The sequence below is a fragment of the Phocoena phocoena genome, chromosome 1 (assembly GCF_963924675.1).
Source record: "Phocoena phocoena chromosome 1, mPhoPho1.1, whole genome shotgun sequence".
NCBI lineage: Eukaryota > Metazoa > Chordata > Mammalia > Artiodactyla > Phocoenidae > Phocoena > Phocoena phocoena.
The window spans coordinates 46161807-46188636 of NC_089219.1; the positions used below are offsets into that span (position 1 = coordinate 46161807).

The window sequence follows — 26830 nt, forward strand, 5'->3', positions numbered from 1 at the left end:
CCGTGAGCCATGGCCGCTGAGCCTGTGCGAGGCCCACATACCGCAAAAAAAAAAAAAAGAATCAGCACCATTTCCCACCAGGTCACTGGCCCCTGGCACCCCTTCCCCCGACCATAGCCATTTTCTGATACACACAGAAAAATGTCAGTGAACCCCCAACTCTGTTTTTGAAAAATTTATTTTATACCCTCAGAAGCTAAGAACTGCCACTCAGTGAACCAAATTTAGAATTAAGTTTCTTCCCTAGTTTATCTACTTCCTTTTGAAATTTTATAAACAAGATTTTGTACACAAGAGGTAGCAGAGGAAAATTCCAGTCTGCTCGTTCCAAGCTCAAAAGGTAACGGCACACGCCTCGACGTTAGCAGGGAGGGTGGAGCAAGACAGGGTGAGTCTGGTGACACGTGCTCTAGGCCCGCGTTTGTTCTGTCAGGGCCGTGTGTGGGCTCCAGGGGAAGTCACGGGCCAGGTGCCCTTCAGAAGGCTCATTTGTGTTCTCTCCCAGGACGCCTCTAACGGGCTGATTCGGCCATCCTAAGAAGGGCCTCATGAAGGGAGCTTCTTGAGAAAACACAGCATTGAGTTTAGTTGTGCAATTCCTACTCGATTTGCAGACCATTTTGAAAGATTTATAAAAACATCTTGGTCCAAAAAAATTGGCAGTAAAAATGACCCTTCTTCCAAAGTAAGCCTGTCGTAATTGTCACTTTGTCGTATGACATTAAAAAAAAGTCATCAGCAGGTTCGTAGACTGCAGCCATCGGAAATCAAGGTTACTGGCAACGTGAAAGTGATGTTCCTCGCAGCAACAACGTGAGCAAATCAACCAGGGCGCCTAACGTCAGCGGCAGGTGATGCTGGTCCTGAAGAACATGACCGTGAGGGAGCAGGTGCTGGGGGCTGTGGAAGGCATTGTTTCCATAGGAAGGAGGGGACAGAAGTGGCAATTTCACTCCTGAATCTGGGCTCCTGAGAGTGCAGCTGCCAGGGTGATATCATCACGCTTTACCACGGCTGGCATTTCAGCGTCACGCCCTGTGGGGTCGCTTTGTGAGGATGGGGATGGAGGGGACGGCTGGGGAGATAGTAGGACGTGGGTTATTCACGTGCTCAAAATCCATTCTGAAACATCACACTTGAGTTTGCAAGAACAGCAGAACCATGTAAAATCTGCCGGCTGCCTCTGACCCTTCCTCTGGGGCGCAGCTCTGCTCTTAGGTGTCGGCCCTCCACCTCCTCAGTGTCTTTTGACAGAAGCCACCACCAGCCTGTCACACAATCACAATCCAGCCTGGCTGCACCGTAACTTCAGCCTTCGACCGTGAGACGACAGGGTCTGCAGTGCGCCGTGGGAGCAGCTGTCTGTCCTGTCACAGGTCCACTGAGCCTCTCTGACTCTGCAGATCTATGACTGGGGCCACTCGGCTCTTCCTGAGGCTCCCCTAGTCCTGTGCGTGCTGAGCACAGGACCAGGCAGGGCACACAACCAAAGGCAAACAGGGTTGAAAATGTGTGTAGTGACTCAAAACCCAAAACATACAAAATATATGAAATATGTTGGCATCCCCCCTCCCCTCCAGAAAAAGGGGGAGCTGGCATCTAACCTGAAATGAGTGCACGGTACAAGACTTGGGAAACACAACTAAATGGATGGTTGCTCAGTTGCTTACTAGTTATTTCTTGTCCTCATCTTTTTAGTGTCAATTAGTTATGCTGAGGAGAAACTAAGTCTCAAATTCCTTCTCTGCGTTAAAATGTCTAGAAACTCACAAAGCAGTGTCTTTCAACTCAAATATTTAAACTTCATATACAACCAGTACCAAGGGTTTCAGTAATTATTTTTCAGCAAAAGCAAATGATTGCAGGTCACACGACTTAAGACTACAGTTTATTCAATATGTCTCCAAGCATTAAAAAGATGATTTTATGAAGTCAAACTCAATAAAATTATATCTTAAAGTGCTTTTTATTTTGCTCTTTTTAAAATCTGTTTTGGGAACAACTCGCAAATTCTTCAGTAACTGATGTCAAAGAACGCACCCTGCACTTCTGGAGAACACAGCATTTTCTTTTTTTTATTGCTCTTTCAATCTCAGTTATATCAGAAAAATACCTTAAAGAGCTTAATTTCCCAATTTTTGATCCTGGTAACATTTCATCAAGATCCAAGTTTATGCGCAGAGCTCTCATCCAGACCAGCCTGAAATTCTATACAAATAGGGAGACATATTAAATACAAAGGTCTGTGTAAACTGAATTCTTTAACTACTAATTTACAGTGAGAAGGAACTTTTATCACATATCTTTACATCATTTTAAATTGGATACGCCTATTCAATGTTACTGCAAGATTAAAAATTTGCCCGCACTCATCTAAAGGCAGCTTGCTTTTTTTTTTTTTTAAATATAAAAACCAAAGGAATTTCTTTTGTAGCATCATAGAGAAAGCAACAGCTTTATCCTCACTCACTCTTGTTATGTTCATGTAACAAAACAGTCTACCACCGGCTTATTTCCCAAAATCTCCACAAAAGTGTCAATCCACATACGGACTGTGCCCCCGGGGGTCAGCGGATCCACAGGCTGGAGTTCTTCCGCTGCCAAACAGCTCCCAGGCCTTCCCCGGGGGCTGAAGAGTGCTTTCCTTAAAACACGTGCTCCTCCCTTCACGGCAGGCTCTCCTGGTCCAGCCTCCAGGCTTTTCCAAAGGGTTCAAGGATGAGATTCTGATTTCAAAAAGGTCCTGAGCATCTAGTAACCGTGACGTGACTTCTCATCATGTGCTGGGCACGTCCCCTAGGGATCGACATCGTCCAGGTCACTTCTTAACTCGCTGATCATCATGGGCGATTCAGAACCCTTTGGGAAAGGAAAAGAAGTTAAATACATAGAGTTAAGTTAGAGAAAAAAGTTTTTCTATGCCAACGGACTTGTGTTCTGCAGTTTAAACATGTCCTCATTTAACTACTTAATGTTTATCAAAGGGCAACAAAACATAACAAGTGTAACACCTTATATTTGATCATTCCTGACTGTGCAACACTTTCATTTCTGTGTTCTCATTTAGTCACAGAAACAATCTAGTGACTTGCCCGCAGTCACAATGTGGCCTTGGGTTAAATCAAATCACTATGCTGAGTCTCAGTTTCCTTCTGTGAAATCAGGGTAACAGCGACCTCACGAGGTTGTTACGAGGATCCGAAAGATTTAGAAACAAACAAAACAGCACACAGAACATCAGCAAGATTCATTTAATGAGGCCTCTGTGCCATGCACTGTGATGGAGCTACAGAGATAGCTTTACAGAAGGTTACAGACCAGAGGGAGGACACGATACACGTCATTACATTTAAACCTGCTGCATTATTTTGCACATAGTAGGTGTTCAATAAATATTGCATTCCTTTTTCTACTATAGCGATTAATATTAAAAATACTTAAAAAATAAGCTTAAAATTACGCTTTGACTCCCCTAACAGGTTTCAATGGCATGAGGCCCTTCTTTTCAAGGGTCTGTGTTTCCAGGAAGCCTGGTGAGAGCAGGAGGAGGAAGGGGTGATTCTTCATAACCCAGCAGAACAAGGTACCATCTGGAAGGACCACACCTGCAGCCTGGCTTTATCAGGACGCTCTCCAAGCTCAGCAGAACAGCCAGCAGAGACTGAGGCCAAAGCCGGGCTTAGTTTCACGGCGCAGCACTGTCCCGCTTCCTAAGCACACGGTGTCTGAGTCCTGAGCAGAGATCACTAGAGGGTGGAGCTGGTGTCTCCTTTCTCTCTTGAGAAACCTCAGAGCAGGTGCTGCCCTTTCACCCAGGACATGCCCTACTGTACCTGCTGTAAGTGCCTCTCTCCGTTCTCATTCGCAGGACTGCTCTCTGACCCGTTACTGCTTCCCGACTGCTCCTTCTCATTCAGGAGAGCTGTGGCATATGCTAGTGTGTCCTGCCGGAGATTGAAACACAAGAAAAAGTTAGGAGGTGTGCAGTGGCAGCAGCATCACTGAGGAAGACTACCCTTCACTTGACCTTTGGAGGTGGTGCCTTCACATCAACCTCTGTGGCAGTGGGGGCCAGACTGACCAACTCTCATTGCTTTTCTTCCAGGCAAATAACTCTCAAACTGTACACCAACTTGCTGTCTCTTCATAGAAAATCAATTGTTTCTTCCAGCAGTACTCATTTTTAACCTACGCCTCTTTTCTGAGGCTGCAGTTTCTGAGAAACATACTAAAAATCCTACCTAAGGGATTTCAAGCCACACAAAACCAAAAGACAACTCTCACCTGAGCTGAAATTGTTCGCTGAAAAGTTTTTCCAGTTGATGTTTCATTAGAGACATTACTCTGCGGTGTCCAGTAATGTTCTGACATCTGAGACAGAAAGTCAAAAATGCCATCAGAGGACTTACCGGGTGGTCCACTGGTTAAGAATCCGCCTTCCACTGCGGGGGACGCAGGTCTGATCCCTGGTTGGGGAACTAAGATTCCACATGCCGCAGGGTAACTAACCCGTGTGCCGCAACTAGAGAGGCTGCGTGCTGCGAACTACAAAGCCCACGCGCCACAACTAGAGAGAAGCCTGCATGCCGCAACCAAGACCCCACATGCCGCAACTAAGACCCGACACAGCCAAAAACATAAATAAATAAAATAAATATTAAAAAAAAAGTCATCAGAGATGACAAATAAGCCCACGTGAGCCCACGATTTCTACCATTAGATATTACAGTACAAAAAGCATCTAGGGACTTCTGCGGTGGTCCAGCAGTTAAGACTTCATGCTCCCAATGCAGGGGGCCGAAGTTTGATCCCTGGTCAGGGAACTAGATCCCGCATGCCGCATCTAAGAGCCCGTGTGCCGCAACTAAAGATCCGGCATGCGGCAACGAAGATCCCACGTGCTGCAACTAAGACCTGGTGCAGCCAAATAAATAAATAAAATAAAAATTAAAAGCATCTAAAATAGCATATAAATTGACCCAGACTTTCTGTCACATCAGGAGATTCTTTCTTAGAAGATTCCACTTCCATTCTCAAGAGCTCACTAAAATATCAATATTATCTCTTATATAATCATCCTTACCTGTTTACCCATAAAATTAAAACACATGTATTAAGATACAAATCAAATGCATAAAGCTAGGTATCAACTGTACTAAAAAAAGTCTGAACTCTGAAAATATTTTGAGAACAGTCTCCAAATTAGAGATTTTTCCTGGTAAGATATGCTGCTATTGATTCCTATGTTATAGCCGGAGAAGTTAAAAACTCAGTCACCTTCTTCTGCAGCCACTGCACAGCCCAACTCCAGTGATGGGAGTTCTCCTTGAAGTATTCTTTAGCAGCAGGACACCTGGTGATCGGAGGAAATTTTTATTAGCCAAATGCTTTCTCTGCAAATATACTTCTTTAACATATAGTACTTTAAAATTTGGAAACACAAGTGCTGCTTTCATTAAAGTTCAGTTGTCTTTACAGTAGATGTGTACGTTTTTTTGGTTTGGATACATTCACATGTTTAAACTTCAAAAGGCAGTGAAAGATAAATATGTGGTGAAAAGCTTCTTACCGACCTCTAACTCACCCACCGCATTCTATTAAAATTCCAAGCTGGAAAATGAAAAGTAAAATACCCACAACAAATTGTACGCTTAATAAGTAACCTGTTTATTTATTTAAATTAAAGCATAGTTGATTTACAATGTTGTATTAGTTTCCGGTGTACAGCAAAGTGATTTAGTTATAAATATACCTTTTCAGATTCTTTTCCATTGTAGGTTATTACAAGATGTTGTATATAGTTCCCTGTGCTACACAGTAGGACCTTGTTGTTTACCTATTTTGTATATAGTAGTGTGTATCTGCTAATCCCAAACTCCTAATTTATCCCTCCCCCACCTCCTTTCTCCTTTGGTAACCATAAGTTTGTTTTCTATGTCTGAGTCTGCTTTTTCTGTAAATAAATTCATTTGTATCATATTTTAGATTCCATATATAAGTGATATGATATTTGTCTCTCTCTGTCTGACTTATTTACTTAGTGTGATAATCTCTAAGTCCATCCCTGTTGCTGCAGATGGCATTATTTCAATCTTTTTTATGGTTGAGTAGTATTCCACGGTATATATATACACCACATCTTTATCCATTCCTCTGTCGATGGACATTTAGGTTGCTTCTATGTCTTGGCTATTGTAAACAGTGTTGCAATGAACATTGGGGTGCATGTATCTTTTCAAATTAGAGAGAGGTTTTCTCCAGATGTATGCCCAGGAGTGAGGTTGCTGGATCATATGGTAACTCTTGTTTTTAGTTGTTTTTTTTTTTCTCTGCGGTACGCAGGCCTCTCACTGCTGTGGCCTCTCCCGTTGCAGAGCACAGGCTCCAGACGCGCAGGCTCAGTGGCCATGGCCCACGGGCCCAGCCGCTCCGCGGCATGTGGGATCCTCCCGGACCAAGGCACGAACCCACGTCCCCTGCACCGGCAGGCAGACTCTTGACCACTGCGCCACCAGTGAAGCCCTGTTTTTAGTTTTGTGAGGAACCTCCACACTGTTTTCCATAGTGGCTGTACCAATCTACATTCCCACCAACAGTGCAGGAGGATTCCCTTTTCTCCACACCCTCTCCAGAATTTATTATTTGTAGACTTTTTAATGATGGCCATTCTGACCAGTGTGAGGTGATTACCTCATTGTAGTTTTGATTTGCATTTCTCTGATAATTAGTGATGTTGAGCATCTTTTCATATGCCTATTGGTCATTTGTATGTCTTCTTTGGAGAAATGCTTATTTAGATCTTCTGCCCAGTTTTTGATTGGGTTGTCTGTTTTTTTTGTTATTGAGTTGTATGAGTTGTTTGTATATTTTGGAAACTTAGCTACTGTCCGTTGCATCATTTGCAAGTATTTTTTTCCCAGTCCATAGGTTGTCTTTTCGTTTTGTTTATGGTTTCTTTTGCTGTGCAAAAGCTTAGAAATTTTATTAGGTCCCATTTGTTTATTTTTACTTTTATTCCTATTGCCTTGGGAGACTGACCTAAGAAAACACTGCTACAATTTATGTCAGAGAATGTTTTGCCTATGTTCTCTTCTAGTAGTTTTAAGGTGTCCAATAAATGACCTCGTGATAAAATCAAACTAGTCTTTAACTTTTGTGATTTAAATAAGAATGATATTATGGGAAAAACTATTTTAAAATGTGATTTTGGAGCACCCCTGCTTTCCATTTTTATTTGCTCATCTAGAAAGCTGTCCTTATTTGAAGACACTACCGACGGGGATATTGCCACTAATGTATACAAAATGTGATATGTGCAGGGTATGGAAGCACATATAAAGACACTACTGATGTCTGGACTGTGTGTCTGCTGGCATCAGACATGCTATGTGGCCCCAACACTACTTGGAAATGCCACTTTTAGGCAAGGCCTTATGATGACATGTTGCCAATATGAAGCCTAATTAATGAACGCACGATTGTGGCAGAATGATTTCCATCTGTGTCTACAATGTTATGTCATCTGGAAAACACGTGTTCATGCATTATTTCAATGGGGCTCTCAATTTAAATCTGTTGAGGATGCTCAAATGCAGCAGATTAATCCCAACAGATTTCTCATTCTCATTCTGGTACAAGTCCAAGGATGGCAATACCCATGCCTAAGAATCAGCGAAAATCTGGAGCAAAATAAATTAAACTATAAAAAGAGCTCGGTGCAAGACTCAGTGATGGCAGTGCAGTCCGCTCAATAACCTTGGGTTACACTCCTGTACATAAATCCTGAAAAGACAAAATCTCTGATTTGAAAAGATACATGAACCCCAATGTTCACTGCAGCACTGTTTACAACAGCCAAGACATGGAAACAACCCAAGTGCCCATCAACTGACAACTGGTTTAAGAAGATATGATGTGTATATATATATATATATATACACACACACACACAATGGAGTATTACTCAGCCATAAAAAGAATGAAATATTGCCATTTGCAGCAACATACATGGACCTAGAGAATATTATACTTCGTGAAGTTAGACAAAGACAAATATTATATGATATCATTTATATGTGGAATCTAAAAAATAATACAAATGAATCTATATATAAAACAGAAACAGACTCACAGACATAGAAAACAAACTTATGGTTACCAGGGGAAAGGCATGGGTGGGGAGGATAAATTAGGAGTATGGGATTAACATACAAACTACTATACATACAACAGATGACAAGCAACAAGGATTAACTGTACAGCACAGGGAACTATAGTCAATATCTTATAATAACCTATAATGGAAAATAATCTGAAACAAAATATATAACTGAATCACTTTGTTGTACACCTGAAACTAACACAATATTATAAATCAACTATACTTCAATTAAAAAAAAAATAACCTTGGGTTAGCATGCAGTCACTCTGATCTTCTGTTGGCCAACGTACTAAATCGGGGAGCTGAAGTTGCAAACCACTCAGGTTCCTTCTAACATTGAGAACCTTTGCTTTCCAAGGGTCAACTGACAGATGAATAGATAAGCAAAATATAGTGTACATATATCTATACAATGGAGTATTATACAGCCTTAAAAAGAAATGGAATTCTGAAACATGCTAAGATGTGGATACACCTTGAAGACATCATGATAAGTGAAATAAGCCAGTCAAAAAAGGACAAATACTCTGTGATTCCATTTATGCGAGGTACCTACAATAGTCAAATTCATGAAGATAAAAAGTAGAACGACGGTTGCCAGGGGCTGGAGGGAGGAGGAATGGAGAGTTATTATTTAATGGGTACAGAGTTTCAGTTCTGGAAGATGAAAAAAGTTCTGGAGACTGACGGTGGTGATGGCTGCACTAACAATGTGAGTGTACTTAATGCCACTGAATTGTACACCTAAAAATGGCTAAAATGGTGAATTTTATGTTATGTATATTTTAGCACAATTAAATAAAAAGAAAAAAGAACCTCTGCCTTGAAGTCAGTCAGCCTGTGATCAAGTCCTAGCTCTGACGGCAGGCATGTCACTTAAACCACCTATGACATAGGACTAATACCAGTACTTAACCTCATAAAGTTGTTGAAAAGGTTAAATAAGAATACAGGCGAAGTATTTAGCATAGTGCCTGGGTTCATAAGTGTAATTAGCTGTTATATGACTTTGTCTCTTGAGAGACAAGTTTGAAAGTGGGGACCTAGAAGCCGACACAGTTGGTAGTTAACTAAAGGTCTCCTGAGTGAAGGTTCATCAACTTTTTGTTGTCGAGGCCCCTAAATCTGCCTTGGACTCCTGCCCTTCCTGCATAAAGCCTGATGGTTTAAGCATTTTTTTCCCCCTTGGATTACATAAGATCTGTTACCTTTAACACTCTCCCTCCACATCTCTTGGAGATCGTTTGAATAGTTGTCTGTACCATCCAAGCAAGCATGCCCTGACTGGGTCAGATTTTCTAGGTACTAAAACAAGGCAGATTTTTCTCTTCTGGTCATATTTGACTTGTAACTAAAACACCATTTCCTCATTGCATTTCGAGTCAATACTTACTTCTGAGCGAGAGTTACAAGAAATTTGACGCACTGGTAGCAGCGGCTGCTGTCCACGTGATTACTGTGGTGCATCAGAGCTGAAGGGACAGAAGAGGGAACGTTAACAATAAAGCACTAAACTGACAGTGGGTTCCGGTGATGACAGCTCTCTTGTTCTGAAAACTTACAACCAGCTCTTTTGATAAGCAGATAGGAAACTTAACAAAAACACGGTGGTGCTGACTCAACTGGATTCCCTAAATTCTAGTGGGTAGAAACACTAAGTAGTATTCAAGAAACACACAGGGTGGTGAAAGTTTGACTTTTACAAGAACGGAAAGGAACTAAAATTTATAATGGCTGATAATTCACCTAGAGGCCTTCAAAGTTCTCCATCCACCACACTCCTGACACAGAATGGTTAAAATACTTTTACTGTGATAAATGGACATGTATGGTGATTGTTCAGTTCAACAAATATTTTCTGCTCTTTGCTTTTAGCATTTAAAGATAAATAACAGCTGATCCTTAAACAACATGGGTTTGAACTGTGCAGGTCCACTTATATACGATTTTTTTCAAGAAATACATATAGTACTACACAATTTATGGTTGGTTGAATACTCAGATGCAGAACTGTGGATACGAAGGGTGGACTCTGGAACTTGAGCGTCTGTGGGGTTTGGTATCCAAGGTGGGTCCTGGAACCAATGCCCTGTGGGTACCCAGGGATGACTGTAATGCCTGGTCCCTGCTCTTGAGCAGTGTATCCTCTGTAAGTTCCAGAGAGCCTGGGGACTGCCCTGAGCAGAGTACACCATTCCAAAGGGGGTGGGCTAGAATGCTGTAGATACAGAACCTTTTTAGCATAAATTTCCTTTCTGCAATAAAAAGAGATCCTAAAACTTCTCTTAATACATAGCAAAATCTAAAATGACTCAAGTTAACTGGAAACACAGGTGGATGGTGGGAGTTGGATAAGACTATTTTTAACTAAACTTTTCCTAAGAAATAGCTCATTAAAGCCACTTTAGCCTTCTGGAAGAGAAAACTCTGTCAAAAAACTTTTATGAATAGACAATAGAAATTTGGGTGCATTCATAACACAGGTAAAAAAAAAAAAAAAAATTACATTTCATGAGCTTGACAACATCCTGCGTCTAAGGTTTTAGTTTTTTCCTCCTCAATGGCTGCGGAGTGGGATGAATGATTTCTTGCTTAAGTGGACAAACTTTAGCTTGTTGAAGAAAGTCACAGCACCCCCAAATCTTACCTGACCCAGTAAAAGGACCTCAAACTGTGTCTTACTAAAAGTAGGAGAGTGTCCAGGGCGATAAGATCCTCTGGCTCTAATTCTCCTGACTAGAATGAGGGAGCCTAACAGCCCTGACCAGACTTCTCGTGGCTTCCTCACTGATCCACGCCAGGCAGAGCGTGGGGGGCAGACCCCAGGGAGGAGAGACTGGCTGGAACGATGAGCTCTCTGCACATTCACTGCAGACACTTCTCCATAAGGCAGCCACACTTGCCTAGTAATCCATTTTCTGTCTCAAACACAAATTTGACTCGCTCCACTTGTATGGGATCCTCAATGACCTGGGAGAAGCAGAAAACAAAGGCTGGTAAATGAAGGAAGGAACTTGTGTTACAGCCACTGGTGCCTTTAAAACAAAATAATTCAAGAGATTATATAGTTTCTAACATAACAAAACCAAATACAAACAAATATCAAGTCATTGCCATATTTCTCAACAATGTATTAAATTTTAAACTAAACATGAAAAACTATTACGTAAGTAATATCTGAAGATACACTTATTTTCTAATACGTGTTCTTACCAATAACATCTAGAGTTCTCTGTGGGTTATATGGACGCATATTTCATGATCCCAAGGATAAGAGGTTTATGGTCTACAAAAAATGTGTTGAAGTTTTGATATAACACATGCCTACAAGTTGATGTGGCGGTTTATGCCACGCCAAACAGGGCTGGATCTACATCTTACTCTCGCCGTACTTCTAATGCCCGGGCACCGAACCGTGCGTGGTGCCGTAAACTAAATGGGCTGCCGTCGGGCAGATGAACAATACGCAGTCCCACCCCAAGGAGCAACGATCCTCCAAAAGCCCTAGGACCAGAAGGTGGTAAAGACCAGAAAGACAGACTGCTTAGAAACGGCACCCATGAGGTACTGCCATATTCAAAAGTGTTTATTAAATGCCTACCCTGTGCCAAGGCCTAAGGGACCTAAAGGGAACCCAGGTCCCCCCCCTCCCGCCCCTCTTTAAAAAGCCCCTGGGCTAGTCTCTCACTGGCTCACAGTCAGTCACCAAATTCTACTGATTCTCTTTCTAAACACCTACTGTTCTGGCCTTTGCTCCCTCTACTCCTGTCTCTCCTTAGTATAAGCCTTGTTATTTCACATTCAGATTACTGTCACAGACTCCTATGTGGTCTTCCAATTCCAACCTTGCTTCCTTCTTTAGTTCATCCTTCAAGACAACTGCCGGAGGAATCTTTCTAAGAAATAAATCAGGTCACATTGCTTTCCTGCTTCAAACCCTTCCATGGTGCCCATCACCGATGGCAGAAGTTGCTAACTTAAATGTCTACAGAGCCCAAGATGATAAGACGTGAGCCACGCGGCAGACAAGAGGAGTGGTGAGGACACTGGGGAACGGGAGACCACAAGCCTCATCGAGGGGGTGTGCCGCTGCTGTGCTAGGTGATGGGGCGTGGAGGAAACGGAGCCAGTGTGGCCAGGTTACCTGATTCCTCAAGACAGGCTGGGATCCAGAAAGTAAAAAACAAGACAATTTGCGCCAACTTAAATAGACATGTAGGTGGAACTTGGCCACCAGAGTACCACCACTGACCTACAGGGAAAAGTCTACACGCACTGGTACCTGAAGCCTTTCCTAGTCTGGTTTGGGCTTCTTCCCCAAGCCCTACGAGTTCCCACTCCTTCTAGCTCTACCTCTACAATTAACTGAGCAAACCAGGGGTTTGGTGGAGAGAATGGGATCCAGGGCCAGTCGCTTGGCTCAGATCCTGGCTCTGTCACTTACTGAACAATGGCCTTGGGCAGCTCACTCCACCTCTCTAAGTTCAGCTTCTAATAAAACTATATTTCACTGATTACAACTGAATTTTAGCCCCTGCTTTTCGTATTTCTGAAATTGGGATGGACCCTACGGTGGATTACGTTTCAGTTTTTTGGATCATGAAGGTGTTTTCAGTAGTACACAGACAGTCAGTGGTGTCTCAGATTCGAGTGAACTGTAGAGCCAGCCGTTCACCTCTGCCGGTCACAGGGTCACACAAGATCACATCTGAGCTGATCACAGTTTCCTGTCCGTGGTGAGGCCTTTGCTCTCTGTACTGTGATGGCCTGTGTACTTGTCTGGCTCCCTCACCAAACTGCAAGTGCCTATGAGGCAGTTTGTTATCGCTCACTTCTAAGTCAGTAATGCATGAAAAATGGCTGAGATGAAGAGGACTCAGTGAGTACAGACCAAAGGAGAGCAAAGGCAACACAAGGACACACAGTTTTTATTCACGAACACATGCTGACTAGTAAATGCCTAAATGCAAGTGAATTAGATCATTTATGACTTACCAACATCTCATGAAGTAGTTGGAACGTATTCTTTAACTCATGGGGTGGAGCTGTTTCTAGTTGGTTCTGAAATATTTTTTAAAAGCACAAAGATTCCAGTAAGTCTTCAGTGGAAAGCACACTGGAGTGGCAACCAACAGTGCTGGATTCCAGCCCTAGTTCTACCACCTCCTGGCTGATATTGGGCAAGTCGTTCCCTTCTCTGCATCTCAGTTCCCCAAATGCTAAATCTGGGGACTGAAACAAACAACCTCTATGGTCCTCCCACCTCTAACCCTCCTTGATCTTTTATTATGAAATTAGGAAGGAGACAGGAAAAAAAGCAGAAAGGAAGGGAGATAATTTTCAGTCACTAAACAAGCCTAAGTTTATACTTATATTTCATTTATACATATCCTATTTTGTTGAACATGCTGGAGTAGCTATGAGAATGCAAATGAGAGCGTTCTGAGATCAGCATGCTATGAGTGAAATATATAACGAAATTCAGCTTAGGAAGTGGAAAAATCTACCAAGACACACTAAGCGAAGAAAGCAAGGTTCAGAAAACTCAGAGTCCTGTGCATTTTAGTAACCTTGTACATATGAGTAGTAGGAAAGGATACTGCATTACAGCGCCGCACTTGCAAGGCGCCAGGTACGGTACTAAGTAAGTGAACGAGGCCTGGAAAGACACACATAATGTGACAATACTGATCCGTGGGGTAGGGTGGAGAGGGGATGAGCCTGGCTGGTGGTGGTCAAGGTGGACTTTGGCCTTGTTTGCACGTTTTAGTTTTTCACCAAGAGAATGCAGTTATGTATTATCCATGTAATTAAAAATTAAAGATGAAAAACAAATAAAAATGCTAGGTGTAGGCTTAAAGGTTTTTCTCATAATCCCCAGCAAGGTAGTAAACAATATGGTTAAGAGCACAGCCCTGGAACCACCCGGCTGATGTTCAAACTCCCACTCCGCTACTTACTGGTTGTGTGACCCTGTGCCTCAGTTTCTTCAATTGCAGAATGGTGATAAAAACATATCTACCTCAAAGGACTTATGTATTTGAGAATTAAGGGAGTTAAACAGGTAATATTCTTGGAACAGTGCTTGGCATCCGATAAGTGCAACATAAATAATTACTTTGGCCTTGTTTGCACGTTTTAGCTTTTCACCTAGAGAATGCAGTTACGTATTACTGATCAGAGCTTCATAAATGAACTGCATACATTACTATTTCAGAAGGTGACAAAAATCAATCTACTTTTGATATTTTAGAGACTGCCTGGGGAAATAATCTAAAACTGTAAAACCATTTTACACAATAATGGTCACCACAACATTAACTACAAAATATTATTCTTAATAGTTAAGAATTGAACCCAATGCAAATGTGCATCACTAGGAAGGGAATGGCTAAGTCAATTATGGTACATGAGAGAATGAAATAGACTCAGATAACTTTTAATGATATGGAAAATACTTATAAATGTCAAGTGAAAAAAAGGACACAAAATCATAAAGACAATAAAATCCCAATTATGTTAAAATACATGCATAGAAAATAAAAGGGAAATGTATGAGAATATTATAAATGGTCAGATTTTGAGTTCTTTTTTATTCTTCATTTAAAAAAAAACCAATAAGTATATACTATTTTTATGATTAGGAAAAACAATTAATATTAAAAGAAACATAGTGCCTGGGAGCCAGAGGAATGCTTTCCTAGTGTCTCACCCACAGGCTCTCAGGCTATCACTGGGTTTCCTGAGGTCCTACCTTAATGAAATGCAGCATGGTGAAGGAGAAATGCTCGTTACAGAAACAGCAGTACACCACCATCTCAATGAGCGCCAGCAGTGAGCCTGTCAGCTCTCGCAGAGCAAACATTACCTAGCGAGAGGGCAGAAGAGGAGTAAGCCTTTCTTCTGTCACAGGTTACTATTGATATGCTGTGTCTGACTTTCACTGAAATTTGCTCAGATTTATGATCATCAACATTGCCTCAAAACAGTCTGAGTCTGTCTGAGAGTTAACACAATTTGTGCAAATGTGCACCTTTCTCTCGGGAGTCACCTTCATCAGATTTTTAAAGGTAAATCTCCTCCTCCCCCATTAAAATAACCACCGATAGATCCACAATATTAAGCTTAAAAAAAAAAAAAAGAGATATATAGCACAGCACTGTTGTTGTAACTAAAAACCAGTATGATTATGTTCACAGTCATATATATGTAAATCAAGTAATGGAAGGACTGGAAGATTACGTTCTCAAGAGGGGGTAGTTCTGGGTGGAAGGGAAAGGGACTCATTGTGGATGGGCCACAATGGGGGGTTGTGAGCAGCCCACTTCCATACTCCCGAGGTTGAAAAACCCATGTGCTTCAGAGCTGTAGTGTTCCAGGACCAGGGACACATACAAGAGACTGGGAATAAACTCTCTGATAATAAACTGAATGGCTGTGACTGGGGAGGTGCCATGTACCTAGCTGCTGGGACCTGGAGGGGTAATTAGCTGGGCTGGATCTTGAGGCCCAATTCTTAGTTGCAGACAGGACTAAGAATATTTAGTCCTTATTTCTTCCTGACACACATACAGGAAATAAAATTATTTGAAATAATCACTTCTCTTAACAATACTCCCCTTCATCAGAGCAGCACACAAAATACAACTTATAACAAAAGGCATTTTTCCTCAAAAAGAAGAAAACAGCTAAAACAAAAAGAAAGTGGCTTTAGCAGAATAAGTACATACCTCTAACAGGTAAGGTTTCCCTTCGGACAAAAACAACAGGGCTTCGACTTCCTCGTGGAGGGGCAGCAGGGGACTCGAGGGGGCAATGCTAATAGGCGGCCGTTGTTTAAATACACCCGGAGCTTTAGGGGACCAAAGAAAAACCCACTTTACTGGATATTATCACATGAAATCGACTCTAAAAGGCAAAGAGATCCCCTCAAGATTCATACATGCAACCACTGAGCACCTACAACTGTTCCCTCACAGACATGAGATGGGAGAAAACACCTACCCCTCTCTTTCAATGTATGCCCAGGATGTAGGTGTAAGACCTCTAGACTCCTGGTGATTCCACCAAAGACAATCTTCCAAAGAAGTTAAAATATACAAAGTGCATGAAAAAAAAAAAAAATGCCCAAAGTGCCTCTGAAGAGACCCTGGACAAGGCACTTCTGTTGCTCAATGGCCAACACCACCTGTGCTGTGCAGAATCAACCCACGTGGAAGGGGTTACCCCACATGCTAGAAAAGCAAGGACTCTCACTCTCATTTTCTTTTGCAAACCTTTCTAACTCATGAATGCAGTGGCTTTGCCTCTGTAGATGAGCGAGTCAGAGTTTAGGAAGCATACTCTAGCTCACGACCGTCTGAATGCTCTCCCACGTCCCTTCAGACAGCCATCGGCATTCCCAGATCAGAGGGATGCCCTGTGCTTTTTATCTAGTTTCCTGGTCAGATGACATGAAAACCCTACCACAGGCTCGGGGGTCAGAGGCTTGCATTCCACACTGGCTGCCACGCCCCTGACTAGCGGTGAGACTTTCAGGGGCTACTAGACCTCTCCCTATTTCAGCTTCTGCACACACAGGAGGGGAACTGCCCTCACAGGTTTGCTGAGAGGATTCAACACAACAAACTGCGAGCCCCACGGAAAGGTACAGCACACAGGAAACACTGACTACTTCTCAGCTGCTTTCCTGTGTTATCACTGTTACCGTTGCTGTCATGACAAGGCCTAGAAGCAGTGTAGAAATGTACCTTTAACCCTAGTGTGTTGTTAAATACTTCTATATCCCACCCCAAAGAAATGACTGGCTTGCTCTTGTGACAAACTAGTAAAATAAGGTGAAGTTTAACGTGGACTGAAACAAAAAACTTTAAGTGTTCCTCAAATAGCCAAATGAGAAACAAGTAACACCCATTTAACTGCCAACGTTGTTACTCTCCACGTTACACGTGTTACTGACAAACTCACCATGTCTCTGTTTTCCTGATGTATTAGAGACAGGTTAAAGCTTACCAACGTTTCTTTGGGAAGAGACGTCTGAGTGCAAGATAAGCAATGCCACTGTATTGTGAAGGTTCCCAAATTCTCGTGCTTGTGCCGAACTCCATCGACGTATCTGTTGTCAGAGAAAATAAAGTGGATGTTAGTGCTCTGGTTAGAAGGGTGTGTGCGGGTTCCTGATACTCTGAGCCACATTCTTTCTCAATGTGTGACAGTAGGACAGGTCAAAGTCCAAAAAAGTCATGGGTTTTAAGCCAGCTTAAGAGTGGCTTAACGCAGATGTATATTAACTCGTATTCTAAAACAAATCCATTTATGTATTGAATTCAGGTACTGAGCGCTCACCCTGTGCCAGGTAATTTTCCTACACCCAGTATAGTGGGGAAAGCCTGTGAGGCTGGAGGTCTGCAGGCCTGGCTCTCCTCTGCCACTCGCTGCACCACACAGATGTGGGTGAGTTCTCTACCTGACTTCCTTGTGTAAAGACAGAGATAACCTACCTGTTCCGCCCACTTCGTGGTTGTGAGGACCAAATGAAACATGAAAGGTAGAATGTTTTCAAACTCGTGTGCTCCATAAATGCAAAACAATATCAATCATACAACATAACACCATTAATTAAATCTTATTTAAATTACAAAGAATTTAAATCAATCGCCAGTGTCAGTGGCATCCCTGATAAGGAAAAGCTCGAAGTGAAAAACAGATACTGTAAATCTCAACATAACGTCAACACACAGAGCATGTCAGTATTTGTTTCTTTAACACTAGAGTCACAGCGGCAAGGTGGTATGAGAGGAAGCTGAGAGGAGGCCTAAGTAGCAAGTCTGTCTCCCTTAATAAAGAAAGGAAAGCTTCCCTAGGCAATGCATCACATACAGGGGAAACCAGAGCTTTAGCCCTGTGACCTTGTCAAGGTTCTCACAAGTCACAACTCTTCTGAGCTGTAATTCTTGCCTGAGAATGGGGAGGAAACTGCCTGTTTTACTGAATTGTGAGTTTCAGAGGTATGGCGTGAAAAGTAACCAGTTCCATAAACAGTGTTTACCATTACAGCATGTTCACATTTTGTGTATTTTAAATCTATCAAACAGAAGAAATACAATGATTGGAGAAACACACCAATACGGGAACTCCAAACAGGAGACTCATTTTCTGATATATCTGACCCTGTCATCACGAAACCACTTCCCTTTCATTTTCTGAATGTGAGTATTACACCTGCAGCAACATCGTTCAGCGTGTAATGGTTCAACCCCACAACATCGTTCAGCGTGTAATGGTTCAACCCCACATCTGAATCCTGGCCTGTGACCAGCATCCCGTGTAAGCACGTCCGCCAACACAGCCTGCTCACAGCCCCAGAGAGCAAGTGGAGGACCCAATGCCACTATTTCCTGAATGCTTTCGAATCCCCCAGGCAGAACCCATCTTTCCTCCTAGGTCATTCAGCACTTTGCATTTTCAGTGATATCCTAGTCAGTCATTCCCATTGGTTACAGCATTTAGAATAAATTCTATGAGGAGGCTGTAAAAATAACTGAACTCCGAAGAATTTTAAAGGCTATGTAGTACTTATACCTGGACTCTGATGAAATTAATATTTATTCCCTACAAAGAGAAACGCTGTGGCTTCCAAAACTGTGGCCACTTCGCGGGGATAAATGAAAGTAGGCATTACCTGACTGTTCTGCCGGTTGGCCCCCAGGAGAAAGCTGATCATGTGTCGCAGAGCTGAATGCTTCAGAAGAAGATCTCCGGCCCTAATTCCTTGCTGTCACGAGATATTGAGAATGACAAATTATATTCCTATCCTGACAGAGATCTATTCCAAAAATACAGTTAAATGAGAAGTCTTCAGTGGTCAGTTAAGTTTTTAAATGGTATGATTTACACGTACTTGTTAAAAATCTAACAGCCCTGCAGTGCTGCACAATGGCCCCTAGTTTCAATGCAGACTTCTACTCCAACAGTAAGTAACGATCCCTACGTACACTGGAATTCTTGCAAGTAATATAATTGCACGAATTAAGATTTTTAAGAAGAAACACTCATAAAACCATATCATATAGATCCTATATTGACCAGTCTGAATTTTTTGCCCATATAAAATTCCTTTAGACTATCAATCTGCTATATTAGGAAAAAAATCATTTACCTTTTGTACAAAAGTGTTGAACAGGAAAAAGTACTGAGCACAGTTTTTACAATTTTCAGGAACATCTTTATCCAACAGAGCAAGTAGTACCTCCAGTAACTGATGAAGGCTCTTTAACTGATTAGAGGAAAGATGAAATTACATAAAGAAAAAGAGTATAAGACAGACATTTGTAACAGGATTAATCTGAAGTAAATCACCATAAGAACAAAAGGAAAGTCTGATTGATACAATCCAGTCTCAGATTCAGATGGATTTATGCTTTGGAGAGCAAAAACAGAATTATCAATTTGATCTTCCAGGGAAGACTGGTGGAACCGTAGAAATAATTAAAAGAAAAGCCTAGTTTTGTTTCCTAGCTTTCAAACTCAAGGGCACGGTTCTACTGCCTAATCGTCACATTTTCTGCAGAGCCCATTTCTTTCTGTCTCTTAAAAGGCTGGGGGTTTAGAGGTAACATATTTCTGAATCCCTCCCTCCACTATGCTACTTCTTCACATAATCACAGATGCAAAGAATAAAAAACACAGACACAGGCATAGGGGCTAGAAATCAAGCCAATGGAGCAAATGGAGAGCAACAGCCTGACAGAATGACAACGGTAATATCGACTCAACTGTGAACTTACTTGAAAGCCCGCTGACGCCTCATGGAAAGCTTTGAAAAACATTTTATTTGTTTAGAAACCATTTTGGTCATCACATTGCTTCTTCTTTCCCTCCCACCCCAACTGTTTTTGGACAAGTCCCTAGAAATTCATGTGTGATCTGAGAATTAAGACCAGCCTTACTACTCTTTATCAGTTCATTTCCTCTGGAGATGGTTCTCACAGACTTTCGAAATATTCCCATCCATCCTGTCACACTCGTTATATACAGTAAAATCTACCATTTATGTAGCACTTCATTTCAAAGTACTTTACAATATAAAGTGGGTAGCAAGAGGTACCATTTCCATTATGGGGTAAAAATAGACATAAAATACATCAGCTGGATATCAAGTAGAATTTACTGAGGCAAATGGTTTATGTCCTCCACCACTCCCTTCCCTTTCTCCCCACTGCAGCCCTGCCTTTAGAGGTTGGTGGGATGATGCTCCATGGCCTGACCCCATCTGTAGGGAGACTACACTAATTCTGCCTTTATCCTTTGTCCGGGTTTGTACATGGGAGGAAGGAGGAGAGTAAGAAGGTCCTTATGTTAAATATCTGAGAAAACTTCCACAGGGGTACTTCAGAGCAACGGTATCCTAACTGTCCTAAGGCTGCTCCCAATGACCTATTTTTATATATTCTGCAACCAGGTAAGGTTTTGCCAAAAATGGTTCTGCTGTTTAAGCTGATCGAAAGCCAATGCCTTAGAGTAAACCTCCACTTCCTTAGGATCCCTGGAACTGAGAGAGACAGTCTTCCTCTAGGTCCTCCCTGAAGAGTATATTTGACCTCCTTCTCCATCCTGGATTGAGCGGAGCTCCTGAGCATGTCTGGTCTAACGGTGCACCCCGGCTCAGGACTGCTGAAGGAAATAAGTGCCTGGGTGCCAGGCACTGGGTGTGGATCAAGGGCCTCTTTAAAGGATTGAACAGTAAAGCCAACATCTGAATCTGAAGCAGCAATTCCTAGAATTTGCCTTCAGTTCATTGAGACCCTGCCTCCAGCCAATTTATAAGGAGTTTATAAGGAGCCAATTCGTTCTCAAAACAACATTTTTCAAAGTTTTCCATGTAGTGTCAGCTGTTTGAAACAGCAAACTTGGGAAGTAACTGCTGTATTTGCTAGGACTTCATAACAGACCGTATAATCAGACTCATGTCATTTATGTCCCTAAGACTTAAAATTTGGGGGGACTGAGGATGATAATAAATACCATGGTTTGTTTTAGCACGTGTGGCATTGTGAACCAGAAGAAAATATGTTACAGAAAACATGGTTAAGAAGAAGAAGAAATTCAGAGGAACAGGAACAAGGATTAGGGAATAACGGAGATCAAAGAAGGAACTATTGTGGCCAATGCCCCACACTGGACGGCACTATTTGGTCCGGCTGCCAAATGAAGGTTCGGATCATGAAAATAACTTAGGAGGGAAGAGACAAAGCCAGGGGTGGCTCAAAATGACTGTCGGTCTAGACTAGAGACTCTAGACTCAGGTTGGTCTTAATGCAGAGAGATCGAACACAAACTCTCAAGAGAAGACTCTGAGAAGGAAGTGCTCTAGACAGAAAATCCTGACACAGACCAAAGCAGATCTGAATTCCTAGCCTACCCTGACATCTGGGATCTGAGGAGAGGAGGACAGAATGCCTTCTAGCCTGGCATTTATCAGGAAGTCAGTGCACAGAACGTGTATTTTATGTGGATAATTACCAGACTCTAATCCTAGGCTTTCTTTCTTATTATACGCACTTTAAAACATTTGGTAAAAACAGAATGTGTAAATAACATTTAGAAAACAAGACTGACCTTATCCTGATAAAGCAAGGCACTGTCTAGGGTTTTCTCCAGGATGGTGGCCACAGCGACACGTACTTCTCTCACATTGCACTCCAACAAGAAAATCCTAACGTAGAGAGAAACGTGGTGTGAAAAAGCAAGATAGATTTCTATAACCCAACCTTCCCAACATGGTCCCACCTACTGTCCAAGAAAAAAAATACTCCAAGATGTCAGCTCAAGGCTCCTGAGAGCATCAGCACACTCAGGCCCTTGTGAGGGAGGAAGGAGGAGAAAAAGGAAAACAAGACCCTTGAACACAGAAAGTGGATTTTTTCCTGTTTCTTCTTCCTCTAAGATGAGTATCTGTATAAATGTAAATTCAGACTTCAAGAGATGTACAAGCAAAGAACCTAAAATTTTATAAGTTCTGTTCACTCAGGAGTAGTTCTCCCTGGCACCCCTTCAATGTCTCAGAATAAGACATAAGTTCAAAGTTCTGAGTCGACACAGCACCTCCCAATCCCCCTGTGCACCTGGTGTTTCCATCCTTTCACTTTCCTCTCCTCTTCCCTCCCAACGTTTCCTTATCACTCAGTCCTCTCAGAAGCATGTGAGGCTGAAAAGGTCCTGCTTCCTTCTTTTCTTCTTCTTCTATGATGATGATGATGATGACGATGACAGCAGTTTTAAGGTTTATCAGCCACGTCCATCATATTTGGCACACCCAGTGTTACACTGGGATACTACACTGCCCGCTGCAAAGGCACGACCCAATCCAATCCTCCACACCACCAGGGCGGTAGAGGCAGCAGCCTCAGATGTGGCGGAGGGCACGGTCAGGCAGAAACATCTGCTCCCTGGCGCCGGGCAGTGGTGGTAACTACCTGAGAGCAACTAGGTAACTGCATGCTTCCCCACAGTCAGCTTTTCTTTCTCTGTTTCACACACACACCCTGACATGACAACCCATATTATAATCAGCACAGTGAAAACTTACCTATCGTTTCTAATATCTCTTAACAGAAAAGTCTCACTGTTCCATGAGCAAGATTTAATATAACAGAATTTTGATGACCAAAGACAAAGCTGTCCTGAGGCATTCTTTCAGGTCACAGCAGTGAAAGCTGCTCTGGTCCCTGTCTGAGGGCAGCATTTGCTGACAGCCCTGCCCTCCTTCTCCCCACAGGAAGATGACAGCGGAGCTTTCTGAAGCCACTTCACTTCTGCTCATTGCACGTAACTGTCAATGCTCAGCATTAGCTACCTCATGTGAACCTGACACAAGGCTCTGTTCAACATCCACTAAGATTCTAAGTGGCAACTCCAGGCAAGTTTAAAAGATAACAAGTACTCTTGCAATATTTAGCTCTAGATGTCTGATCAGATTTAGGTACAATTCTTCTGGAAAGAATATCTACAGGGGGTGCTCCACATTTCCTATTACAGACATTAGGAAGCATCGTGAGAATGCAAACCCAGAATATGGGCACTTCTACAGGACTAATGACCTGTCTCACGCCAGTTAAATGGCATGACAGAAAAGGTGGTGGGGAAACGGAACAATTACAGATTAAAAGAACCTTAAGAAACATACAAACCAAATGGAGACCAAATGGAGCTCATTTGGAGCCTGATTTGTACAAATTCAATGGTAAAATAACACTTTTGAGACATCTGGGGAAATCTGAACATGGACTGGGTACAGGATGGTAGGAAGGAATTACTATCATTTTTGTTTAGAGTGATGATGGTAAAGCACGCATTTTTTTTAAAACTTAGTCTGTTAGAGATACATGCTGAAAAATTTATAGTGAAATTATATGATGTCTGAAATTTACTTTAAAATATTTCAGAGGATAAAAGAAAAGTATGCATGTGAGCATGTGTGGGAATTGGGATAAGCAAACAAGACTGGCCAAATGCTGACAGCTCAAGCTGGGGATGGGTACAGGAGAGGGTTCGTTATTCTGTCGACTTTAGAGTATGTTTAAAAATTTCCACAATATAAAAAAAATTTTAAAGATGTAAAGTACCCTTCATGTTAGTAGTTTTAATTGCTTTAGATCAATTTGCAAGCATTATTTGCTACTAATTTAATTTTTTACACTTATAATTACATTTAAAAATTGTCCCCCGAAAGGACTACAGAGGGGCTAATTTGAGAGACAACAGCCTCTTCACACGCACAGTTACTGAGGTATTACTACAGTGTATGTTTATTTTTTAGTTGTAACAACGACAACTTAAGCTATCTTAAAAGTTCTAAAGAAATAAGTAATTAGAGAAAGGAGAATATTAATTCGATAATGATGAGTAATTGGGCTTTATAAAGAAAGAGACAAAATATAATAAACGTTACCAGGAACATTTAGATTAGGTAATTCACTAGATTCTTTACCATTAGGAATTCAAAGAAACCAAATCATACTACCAAAGGAAGTTACTGTAAATAGAGCTGCAATGAACATTTTGGTACATGACTCTTTTTGAGTTATGGTTTTCTCAGGGTATATGCCCAGTAGTGGGATTGCTGGGTCACATGGTAGTTCTATATGTAGTTTTTAAAGGAACCTCCATACTGTTCTCCATAGTGGCTGTATCAATTTACATTCCCACCAACAGTGCAAGAGGGTTCCCTTTTCTCTACACCTGCTCCAGCATTTATTGTTTCTAGAATTTTTGATGATGGCCATTCTGACTGCTGTGAGATGATATCTCATTGTAGTTTTGATTTGCATTTCTCTAATGATTGATGATGTTGAGCATTCTTTCATGCGTTTGTTGGCAATCTGTATATCTTCTTTGGAGAAATGTCTATTTAGGTCTTCTGCCCATTTTTGGATTGGGTTGTTTGTTTTTTTGTTATTGAGCTGCATGAGCTGCTTGTAAATTTTGGAGATTAATCCCTTGTCAGTTGCTTTATTTGCAAATATTTTCATTGAAGCTCTATGTACAATAGCCAGGACATGGAAGCAACCTAAGTGTCCATCAACAGATGAATGGATAGAGAAGATGTGGCACATATGTACAATGGAATATTACTCAGCCACAAAAAGAAATGAAACTGAGTTATCTGTAGTGAGGTGGATGGACCTAGAGTCTGTCATGCAGAGTGAAGTCAGTCAGAAAGAGAAAAACAAATACTGTATGCTAATACATACATATGGAATCTAAGAAAAAAAAAAAAGGTCATGAAGAACCTAGGGGTAGGACAGGAATAAAGACACAGACCTACTAGAGCATGGACTTGAGGATATGGGGAGGGGGAAGGGTAAGCTGTGACAAAGTGAGAGAGTGGCATGGACATATATACACTACCAAACGTAAAATAGGTAGCTAGTGGGAAGTAGCCGCATAGCACAGGGAGATCAGCCTGGTCCTTTGTGACCACCTAGAGGGTTGGGATAGGGAGGGTGGGAAGGAGGGAGATACAAGAGGGAGGAGATATGGGGACATATGAATATGTATAGCTGATTCACTTTGTTGTAGAGCAGAAACTCTCTACAACTCTGTAGAGCCATTGTAAAGCAATTATACTCCAATAAAGATGTTAAAAAAAAACAAAAACAAAGGAAGTTACTGAGTTTTTCTGGAGATGTTTAAGAGCGAGCCTGCTTGATGGCAAACGAAATGTTCTGCCACGTTCCTTTCAAATGGATGATGATTCTACGACGGTCTACTGCTTAACACAATACTCAGGAGTCCTAATGGGAAGATACTTTGGAATTAAGCTGGAAAAATGGGTGAAAGGTTATTTTTAATGCAAACTCTAAAGGGACAGGCAAAAACACTTCAAAGAAATGTTTATCTGTTCTCTCTTTATGAACTGTATGCATGTATTCATGCACAAATACGCGAGCACTTAATGCAGGGAACCAAACGGAGTAGCTTCTGCCCGTCAGGAAGCTGAAGTTTAGCGGAGGAGACAGAGCAAACAATAGGGCAGATCTACTTTAAATTGGGTGGCCCTTGCCATCTGCTGGATGAGAAGGTGCTTTCTAAGCAAAGAGTAGAGGGGAGACTTTCAAATGGAGGGAATAACTGGCAAAAAGGTCTTTAGGCAGGACAAAAAGCTTCGTGTGTTCAAGGAATCAACAATCAGGTGAATGATAAGCCAGGTGGAAAGTGAAACACACAGGCAAAGCCCATACTCAGGTGAGGTCTTTTGTATCACATTATGGCAAAGATTTTGGATTTTATTGTAAGTGCAGTGAGAATCCACTGAAGAATTTTTAAAGCAGAGAAGTAACATAATCTGTTTCAAAAGAACCCTTTTGTTGCTGTATGAGGTACACTGGAGGAGGCAGAGGTGGAGATACCAAGCAGGCCGGTGAATGAATGTCTGAAGCTCAGACCTCAAGATGAAGGGGATACGGGACCAGGAGTTTCAATTAGATCTTAACTTGCCGCCGCACGACGATCTCCCTTTGGGAAGGGACTTGCATTTCTGAATTCCTTGTTGTCTGTTTTAAGTTGAGAGATCCAGAGCATATTTGCATGCTGACAGAAGTGACCCAATAGAAAACTCTGGAAGGTAAAGACGCCAACTTCCTTGAGAAGCTTTGCTCATGTAGAGAGATTCACTTTGAGAGGAGAGAGGATGCTTCCTCCACTATATCAGGAGGAAAGGAGAAGATGGGAACAGACTGGTTGGTGTGCAACTTGGGGCGGGGCGGGGGGCTTCACCTGTGCTGGGGTGAAGGCTGAGGCAAGGCCACTGGCTAGCAGTGGGTGAGCCCGCTCGGCACGCCCGAGAGGCGTGGGGCAAGCTGCGGCAGAGGGAGGGGAGCGGCCACTGGGGATAAAGCAGCCTGGCCACTGACAGATCAAGGTGCTCGCTGAGTCCCCCACATCGATGCTGAACTCTCCGAGGATAAGAGAATAAGGAGCAAGGTGTAAACATTCACAGTGATCGGACCTTCTTGAAAAATCCAATTACTTTTGTATTACAGATATGTAGGTAAATATACGATCATGGTATATTTGCCACACTATCATGCTATCAAAAACTTTTTGAAAAATAATATTTTAGCCAGAATCTAAACATATTAGCAATACTGTGGTCTTACTGTATAACCC

The 26830-nt window shown here is 42.0% G+C and overlaps 1 protein-coding gene across 1 annotated transcript in view; it reads right to left on the minus strand.

Annotated features, from left to right (window-relative positions):
• Positions 1 to 1869: 1869 nt before the first annotated feature.
• USP24 (ubiquitin specific peptidase 24) overlaps positions 1870 to 26830 on the minus strand; it is a 147946-nt gene continuing 122985 nt past the window's right edge. Inside the window, exons 56-68 of the mRNA XM_065873524.1 lie at positions 21779 to 21875; positions 19320 to 19436; positions 18843 to 18935; positions 17174 to 17276; positions 15892 to 16013; positions 14916 to 15029; positions 13157 to 13222; positions 11065 to 11131; positions 9555 to 9633; positions 5278 to 5353; positions 4285 to 4371; positions 3834 to 3944; positions 1870 to 2859 (exon numbers count right to left, since the gene is read on the minus strand). Of these exons, the coding sequence (XP_065729596.1) occupies positions 2797 to 2859; positions 3834 to 3944; positions 4285 to 4371; positions 5278 to 5353; positions 9555 to 9633; positions 11065 to 11131; positions 13157 to 13222; positions 14916 to 15029; positions 15892 to 16013; positions 17174 to 17276; positions 18843 to 18935; positions 19320 to 19436; positions 21779 to 21875 (1195 nt within the window). The 3' untranslated portion in view covers positions 1870 to 2796. The remainder of the gene's footprint in view (positions 2860 to 3833; positions 3945 to 4284; positions 4372 to 5277; positions 5354 to 9554; positions 9634 to 11064; positions 11132 to 13156; positions 13223 to 14915; positions 15030 to 15891; positions 16014 to 17173; positions 17277 to 18842; positions 18936 to 19319; positions 19437 to 21778; positions 21876 to 26830) is intronic.